This window comes from Sinocyclocheilus anshuiensis, unplaced genomic scaffold (assembly GCF_001515605.1).
Source record: "Sinocyclocheilus anshuiensis isolate Anshui unplaced genomic scaffold, SAMN03320099.WGS_v1.1 scaffold1407, whole genome shotgun sequence".
Taxonomy (NCBI): domain Eukaryota; kingdom Metazoa; phylum Chordata; class Actinopteri; order Cypriniformes; family Cyprinidae; genus Sinocyclocheilus; species Sinocyclocheilus anshuiensis.
The window spans coordinates 130,068-139,679 of record NW_015540917.1 but is presented as its reverse complement, the minus strand read 5'-3'; the positions used below and the strand labels follow the sequence as shown (position 1 = coordinate 139,679).

The window sequence follows — 9,612 nt, the reverse complement described above, 5'->3', positions numbered from 1 at the left end:
ACTCCCACGCTGTGTAAATATATATATATATATATATATATATATATATATATACTTCAGTGTAAACAGTATGACAAATTTCTAATGCTGCATGGTAAATACTGTCACATACTGTAACCCAGCCATATTTGGGACACATTTCATTTGTGATTGTTCTTGTGGAGAGATTGAAAGACAAGCGAAAAGAGGGACAGCAAAACAAAAAGGCATTTGAGAGTGAAGAGGTGCCGTCAGCCTGGAATAACATAAAAAACATGCAAATAACACACAAAGCAAAAACAGCAGCACACCGACACCCCACACACACACATATAAACACATACAGCCCAGTACAGCGACACACTGTGTCACTGTCCAGAAAAACCCTCTCCTGGAAAATCTGAAGTATCCCCTTCACTCCTCCATCTTTCCCGTGTCTCGCCTGTCCCACACACTGACACAGCGGTGACGTCAATTATTCATTGGACATCAAAAAGAGGAGGAAAACTAAATCCAGTCAAGCAGAACAAGCAAGGAAAGAGAATCACAAATGAAACCTTTTTAAAGACAACATGAGATCCCAAACCCATTTCACCCCCATCATTTGAATATGAGCACCAATACACACAGTGTTTGTGTCCCACTTCTCATGCTCTAGAGCAGATGTCAGTGCTGGGGGAAATGGAAACCTGGAGTGGAGTTCGAGCGGAGTGCTTTTAGAGCAGTGTGGGAAACTGCTGTCGCCCCACTCACTTTACATACTCCACGCTTTGGCAAACCCAACTATGGAAACTATGAAACTCAACTATGGAGACGGCTCTCAAAGACAGCAGAGATATTGTTCAGCTCAAGTCAGTTCAGATCAATGACAGTGTGAGGTTAATCGATCAGCTGTAGGCAATAGGCAGCAATCTTAATATTCATCTTTAGTCGGTTCATTGTTGATTCAGTTCAGTTCAGTAACAGTGTCGATGCTGCAAGATGTGATTCAGCTGTAAAGCAGCTCAGTAGCAACTCAACAGCTTAATTCCGGTCAAGTTTTCTTCTCATCTGGTGTCGGTGCAGACATATCAATAAATTACTGAACGTTAAGTGTTTAAGCCCCAGCTAAGCAGGCAAAGCAGACCTCCTTGCATTATTGTCCTTTTGCATTATTGACACACTATTTTCCCATTTAATACTGTAAAGCTGCTTTGACATAATCTGTATTGTTAAAAGTGCTATATAAATAAAGGCGACTTGACTTGACTTGACCTCCTAGACCTAGACATGCTTCTCCTGTGCTGTGATTGGCCAAGTCTGCGATCAAAAGTAAGACAGATCTTAAATTTTTCCAATAGTGTTACCAAATGGTATGAATAATGACTCATGTTTTGTAAGACTCCATGTGTGTCATTAGTCAGGTAAAAAGTCCACTCCAGTGAGCGAATGTTACTGGGATGCTTGGACAAACAGACCAGTGTTCTGATTATGAACTGCTTACATTTTACAAAAGAATCAATATAGGATTGGCTCTTTACTGTGGGATCTGTGTTTTAAGCTGGGATATGAAAAAGTATTGTAACACTAAAAACTGGAATGCTTCCCCTTTACATAAAAGAGTCTAAATGAAATTAATAAATGAAAGGAGCAACCACTAGGAAACAACATTTAAAGGAATACAATTGCATATTTACACGGAGCTTCAGATTCTTCTTGTGCTCACGGTATCATGCTGTGTCTCCGTTTCTCACCATCTGCGTGTGTTAAAGCTCGCTCATGGCCGCTTGTTTCCAAGAGACATTTCATGCCAATTTATGGAAAGTACCCAGCACCCACCTCACTCTCTCCTACAAACACTCCTTGAGTAATCTGGCATGGAAAAACTTACTACAGCTCCAGCACAGTCCTGCCGGACAGACGCGCAGTGCTGATGTGAACACAGCCAGACCAGAACCTTTACAGAAAACACACACCCAAACCTACAGAGCGGCCTGAATGCCTCACAACGCACAATAACCACCAGGCCTCAGGATGAAGTGTGCATTAGGAAAGGGCATCTTGTTTATTCATGATTGCTCCTTGTTGTCAGTTCCCATCTCTAATGCACATCACCATACACTCCTCTGTCTTTCTGCTTCCCTGCTCGTTCTGAGTTGACAGCCTCATTCAGAGTTTAGCAGAGACAGACCTCACACATCTCTCCAGCAGCACAGCATGTCCCTTCGCTCTCTTTGAGAAGAGGTGCTTACCTCCTTCACTGGTGCTGACGCTCATCCAGCCCGTCCAGTTGGAGACGCCCTCGCTGCTCCGGCAGGCCAGTCTGAGATCATAGCGGCTGAAGGCCTCCAGAGCTGAGATCAGACGGCTGGTGACGGGCGTGCTGACCGTCTGACTGGAGATGAACTCATCAGAGTCTTCACCAGAAGCTTTAACCTGAAAGATATTTAACAACATGGTTTTTAGTGACATCTATGACAGGGATGAAGATCTCCTAGGGGCCTCATGGAACAGATTTTTAAACGATCAAACCCTTTCGTTATTTGCAAATATACATTCAAAATATTAAAATAGAGAAGCCCTTTTTCAGTTCACACTTCAGCAAATCTCACTGTACAAACAATCAGTATATTGAATTGCCATCTTGTTTCTGTGGACATTTTTTTTTATTATTTGTTGCCTTGGTGCTTTGTTTCTTCAGTAAATATCTTGCATATGAGAGTGTGCGGACTTTTTTCAAGTATTTACTTTTGGAAAATTATTTTAAGAAATGAGGCCAGAAGAATGTTTGGTGTTTTGACACACGGGAAACGACCACTGATCATTTGAGTGAAATGTGTGACATTCACTTTCTGTTCAGGACAAAGAAGAAGCGATCACTTCCCCTTTCCCCAGGATCCTGTGCTGGTGTCAGACTAAATGCAGGAATATTCAGCATAAAATATGACTTACAAGTTTGCGTGTAAATACATTTTTGTCACATTTCTTGTTGGTAAGTTACCAGGTTTACATGTGTGACATGAGAGAAAAAAGACACACTTCTCCTGTAAGTTATACTGAGGCCAGAATATTCCTATAATACATAAACACATAAGCATGTAGTCTGCAGTCTTCCTGAGCTGATCTTTGGCACACACACACACACACACGCACACACGTATTTCTGTTGAATAAAGTCATCTCCAGCTGGAGACAAACAGCGGGACACATGAAAACAGCTTGCTCTGCACCAGAAACATGCTGCCGATGCAACAAACATCAAACACTGACAGAAAACAAACCACCCTCCCGCAGTTATACTGCTTCAAATCACTCTCGGCTGTAGGAATTACAGTAAAAAACTACAGAGAGGAAAGAAAGAGTTGGCTTTAAAAACCAACAAAAGCTTTATTGGTGTGACTGAAAATGATTGCCAGAATTCCATTGAATTCAGGTTGCACACAAGTGTAAGCCAGAAATAAAAAAAAATAAAACAGCCAAAAACAAAGTGTGAATCTCAGAGAAACTCTCTAGAAATGTCTAGGGTCATATTAAAAATAAATAAATTATTCTGATAAATAATGCTAAATAAATCATTCTGGCATGAGCATATCTTGCCTCTCAATTCTCATTCATGTAAAGTGAAAAACAAACAATAGTATATATTTTCAAATAAAAAGTATAATTGTAAGTATACGTCAGAATAGTTCATTATTTTCATTACTTATCATATTCATTTTTTTTTCACTTTACACAGTAAAAAATGATTAACTATATTTGTTTCAAAATATTACGAGCAATATTATAAATTAATTCAAGACATTAGAATTAAATAGAATTAATCAAATGAAATGCTAACAATTAACCATTCAAAATGAGTAAAATAGCATGAAAAATTTAAGTAAAATTCAAACAATATATTGGTTTGGTTTATATTGGTTTCATTGGACAAAAAACAAACCATAAAAAAAACACTATGCTAATAAATACTATGTTATGCATGCCAGGCCAATAGTTGGCGACCAAGAAACACCCTGCGAAAACATTATACGCATGCACATGACATTAACTTTTTCACAAATTCACGTTTTTGTTGATTACATGGAGATGATACAGGCATCGTGTTCAAAAGCTTGTGCTTTCAGGCCCCCTAAACAGAGTTATTGAAGACACCTGATGTTGACAAATAGAATCACTGAAGGAGAAAAATCTAAATTTTAGGTTACCAATTATGGTGGTCACTGATGGCTTTAGTTAAACTCTTGACCCTTTAATATTTTTAACAGTTTTTTTTTGTGTGCTGTAGCTGAGTTATAGCAGCTAGACAAGCCAAGAGAAAATAAGATCTGGTGGTGTTGCTTATATTTTGACATCATCATTTTACCTGAACCTCTGAGTTGGATTTACCTTGATTACAGCCATCCTGTAATTGGACAGTGTAAAGTCTGGAATTTTCTGCATAATCAGAGAGATTTTTAAAAGCTTTTAAAGAATGATTATTAAAATAAAAAAAAAAAACTCTTGATTATACTGAAAATAATTTGTGTGGGTTGTTTCTTGATCGCCAACTATTGGCCTGGCATGCATACCATAGAATTCTTTAGCCTAGTGTTTTTTTTTTGTCCAATGAAACCAATATTTTTGTTTCAATTTTACTTATTTTTTTCATGCTATTTTACTCATTTTGAATGGTTAATTGTAAGCATCTCATTTGATTAATTCTAATTAATTCTAATGTGTTAAATTTAATTAATAATATTTCTTGTAATATTTTGAAACAATTTTATTGAGTAAATATAGTGAATAATTTTTTACAGTGTACAGTAAGCAAATTGAATAAAATAACAGAGGTAGGGAATTGTAATATATGATCTATAAATGTACGACTAGATACACGTGTCTAGTCTTTTCTGTTTTCCTCACATTCCCTGAGGCAGCACTAAAACTGTGCAAAAAACTCCCATCAACACAAACTTCAAACGTCTGCACAATAATACACACAGAGTTATAATGTTTATCCTAATGTAGTGTGATCGGGTGAATGAAAGAACTGACTCATGAATGGTTCAGTGCTGCGGTGCAGAAGAGCAGATGTGTCATAATGCTCAAAGCTGAACGGAGAAGCTGTTCTTCCTGATAATGGTGAAGGATTCATTCTGGAGTGAAGAGTCACACGTGAGTCAGGACTCTGTGATTCAGAGCGGAGTCAATAAACAGAGTGAACAGCGCTGGTCACTGACTCACCGCGCTGCTGAATTCCCCCATGACCGGTCCGTTTATCTAAACGAGCTCAGACCAGCATTCACAATAACCTGAAGCATTTCTGGACTTGAGCTGACAGATGTCCCTATTCATTAGATCATTTACAGTACTTCAATTCAGAGGAGAACAAATTGCTGAAAAGATTAGATGCATGTTTCTTACTTTTTTTTTTTTTGTTTTTTTTTTTGGGGGGGCTGTAATGATTAAAAAGTAAAAATAAAATGAGTAGCCATGCAGTTTTTCAGTAATTACAGTATAACTGGGGCTAAACTTCAAATTGTTCAATTGTTTTCATTAATCGTTTATTAACAGTCAGCAGTGTGATCATTTACTGTAACGCTAGCCAAAGGATGTGGGGGAAAATACATTAATTATGTTAATTCATTTTAAAGCATAAAACAGCACATACTATTTGTAAAATGTAATATATTTTTCTTCCTACACTGAGCAAAAGTATTGCAATATGCTGTATACATAGCAAATATATTATATATCCAGTCTTTTTTCAAAACTTTTTTCTTTTGACTGGGGTTAAATATAACCCGGATATACATACACACACACGAAAGCTTTCAATGGCTGCCAAACCCCTGATTAAACTGTAATAGATTTGCAATGATTTCTTTCTTTCTTTCTTTCTTTCTTTCTTTCTTTCTTTCTTTCTTTCTTTCTTTCTCTCTCTCTCTTTCTCTCATGTCAGTTGAGTTCTGTTAACATTTTCTGGTTCTTCCTTTGCTCTCTTTCTTCCATTTTTACTATCTGTCGGTTCCTCAGGTTTGTGTGTTTAGTCTCAGTTTGTACCGTTGGGTTGTGTGGAGCTGAGGAACAGAGGAGGGGTGCGGGATCAGACACAAGAGCCTGTTTTTATTAGAACCAGGCACTTTGGGGTGGTGCTCAGGCAAAGGGGAGTGTATGACACACACACACTCACACACACACACACACACACACGTCCTAACAGGGCCCCAGAACATGGGGAACTGGGCCTCAGCAGTGAGTGGAACGGGCCTCTCTCGATGTGTGAAATGTGATACTCTACAGCATGATTAAGCAGCATGTGTGTGTAGGGAAAGGGTTCTGACTCACAAAACAGTCAAATGATGCAAACAAACACACACAAATTTTGACACAATCACTCATTCTGGTATTGATCTATTGAAAGATTTTTTTTTTTTTTTTCAGGTACCTGAACAATGCAGTGGCTGATGGGATAAATTCCTCCAAAGCCCATGTGCCAAGACAGACGGATACTTGATTTCGTGATTTCTTCAGCTTTAATGTCATGGGGCTGAGAAGGAAGAACTAGACAAAAAGACAAAAAGTACTGTTTTTACATAAACATTATATAAAAAAAGATAACATTATATATAAAAAGAGCTCAAATCTATTTGTGTTACCACACTTTGGCTACATTCAGACTGCAGCAAAAGATCAAATTTTTTATCTCATTTGAGATTGCACAATCAGCATGGAATCAGATCTTTTGGATTCGAGACAGTGGAGGGACAGTGAGCCATTATTAGCTATACGAGCAGAGCTTGAGTGGTCGTATCCTAAATAATTACAATGTTTGATCTCTTTCCACTCATCCTCGTCTGACTGAACAAGTAAACGCTGATTCAGTGGCCTCTGTGTTTACGTCTGTATGACAACCGTGACCTTTTCACACTGGTATCTGATACTTATTTTAAAAAACAATGTAAGAAGGTTTAAAAAAATTGGCTATGAACAGTAAATCCAAACTGAGCACTAAATCCCAAAGTATACTGTACACAGCCTGTTTTGACCACATTCTATAGCAGTATTGCATACATTCCTCATGGAGAACCCTGAATATATTGTGACAAAATAACAAAGAGAACCAGTGACTATTAATATGAATATACATAAAACTATTTTATGAAAAAAAATGTATGCATATTAAAAAAAGAAAAAAAGAAACAAAAAGTTGATGCTTATTACCGCATCAAAGGCTATAGTGCACTGAAAAACCATGAGCTGTGGACCCACGTGAGTCAAGGTCTTGACTGACCACTTGTTAATGACCGATGCAAACAGGGCCTTGATCACTCTGGACGTCACACTCACCGGTCACAACTCCTGTGCCAGACGACGCCACGCCTTTACGATTGTGCGCTTCACAGGAGAAAGAGCTGGTTTTATTCAAACCTGTTGAGGAGAAAAACACCATGGTTCAGAAAACCAGACCCAAAAAAAAAACTTGTGTTGGGTTGTGTTTGAGTTTCAGAATCTGTTTGTGGATTTATACATGCATTCATTTGGAGAATTAAAAAGAGCTGATTTGAAAATTACTACTTCTGCTTTGCACTGCACTGAAGACACACACTGCACATGCTGACATTCACAGAAACATGAGAGAGAGAGAGAGAGAGAGAGAGAGAGTTCAGCACAAGCCACATTCAGTTTCATCTCATTCTATTTCCTTCCCTAAAAACACAATCTGTCTTCATCAGCACAAATTCAAAAGAAACATTAATTATTTAAGTGTAAACCCATTCACTGCTCAACTAAACACACTTTTGCCACATAATACAACACTGAAAGAACCTCACAGCATCATGATACACTTTCCCACAATAAAATTACTAGTGTGCCTGTGCAAAACTTGTGGCCATGATGTATTGTGGGTGTTTGCTATGTGGTCATTAATGTGTTTTGTGTGATTGATTTGTGTTTTTGCTTTTTAGTTATCTGGAAGAAAAAAAAGTAAAATTAAATACTTTTTTTTTTAATCAAACCCCTGACCATAAGTACAAGCAGCAATAATAGCAAACAGCACTGAATGCTTTAGGGAGTGTTTAACATTCTTCTGCTTTGCACTGCACTGAAGACACACACTGCACATGCTGACATTCACAGAAACATGTCAAATGAAGGCTCTCTTTCTCACACACAGCATTCTTCACACTTTCAGTGAAAATAACTCATGTGTGTCATTGAGGAACACTGTGTGTCCATTGTTGAAAGGCCAAAAAAGTTCAATATCAAGGGTCACCAGATCAAATTCTGATGGACAAGGGCTGAGTGCTGTGTGTGTGTGTGTGTGTGCCTGTGCAAAACTTGTGGCCATGATGTATTGTGGGTGTTTGCTATGTGGTCATTAATGTGTTTTGTGTGATTGATTTGTGTTTTTGCTTTTTAGTTATCTGGAAGAAAAAAAAGTAAAATTAAATACTTTTTTTTTTAATCAAACCCCTGACCATAAGTACAAGCAGCAATAATAGCAAACAGCACTGAATGCTTTAGGGAGTGTTTAACATTCTCCCTGTGATGGCCGGTGTGTGTGAAGCTGCTGCAGTGGCAGAAGGAATGCTATGGACGGAAATAACTGCCATTTTAGTTTATGAAATTCTTCAATGAGTGTGTGTGTGTGTGTATGTGTGTGTGTGTGTGTGTGCAAGCAGAAGTGCCTCATTCCAAAGATGTGAATCCACCACTAATGGTCAGTTATCCATGATGAGTCAAAGCCTCCCTCTCTCTCTTTCTCTCGTCAGCTCAGTACAGCTGGAACAACAACACAGGCTGTATGTGGCACTCTGCTGTGGCAGGTTTTCAAAGGCCTCCTCCTCCTCATTTTTTTCTTCCACTCTTTCTTCCTGTCCGGCCTTCCTCTCATCTCCTGCTGCTCTTTCACTAGTAAGCAAAGGCCAGCGTCTCAAAGGATTATTCCCGTTTGGAAAACATCCAGACAGTCCGCCTGCTTCAGAGACAGAGTGTGTGTGTGTGTGTGTGTGTGTGTGTGTGTGTGTGTGTGTGTGTGTGTGTGTGTTTGGTGTGACCAGTCTTGAAGAAAAAATGTCTTAAAGAACCAGTCTTAAAGAAAAGATTGAGATGTCTAACATGTAATACTAGTCTAAGCAGTTTATGGAACAGGCCTCTGGTTTCTAAATATAAATACAGGACGGGTTACACACCAAAGCTTAATACTCAGCATTAAAGTGATGTGAACAAACCCCTCTTAATGAGCAATATAGCAATAGTACTGATTACACTGGCAAACTGTAATGGCTTTACTGCCCCTTTATTTAGTACTGAAGTGAGCTATTATGTGTAACAGTAACAAGCCGTCACTGTCGGCCTGAAACCTTGTGTCCATGGTTTTGTTCATCATTAGTACAGCCATATTCAAGGCAGTAAGTGCACCGCATCACAGGTTACACAGGATATGGTATCTCTTCAAAGTTTATGGTGAAATGTTCTTCTCCACTCAATGTATCTTCAGATACATAAAACATTATTCTTAAAGACATAGTGTTTCTTCAGTAAAGAAAATGCTGAACTTATTCAAACACTTAATTTCACTGCACTTCATTCAAGTTTGTTTTAGGGTGAGGTTTAAGGTAGAGACCTGCGCGGGACGGATTTTTCCGCAAGATTCTGTCCCCCGCCCAC

At 38.5% G+C, this 9,612-nt stretch overlaps 1 protein-coding gene across 1 annotated transcript in view; it reads right to left on the bottom strand.

Annotated features, from left to right (window-relative positions):
* The window catches only part of LOC107689293 (tyrosine-protein kinase receptor UFO-like), a 49,230-nt gene that overhangs the window by 22,768 nt on the left and 16,850 nt on the right, over positions 1 to 9,612 (bottom strand). The window contains exons 8-10 of the mRNA XM_016487235.1: positions 7,288 to 7,368; positions 6,386 to 6,501; positions 2,211 to 2,394 (exon numbers count right to left, since the gene is read on the bottom strand). Of these exons, the coding sequence (XP_016342721.1) occupies positions 2,211 to 2,394; positions 6,386 to 6,501; positions 7,288 to 7,368 (381 nt within the window). The remainder of the gene's footprint in view (positions 1 to 2,210; positions 2,395 to 6,385; positions 6,502 to 7,287; positions 7,369 to 9,612) is intronic.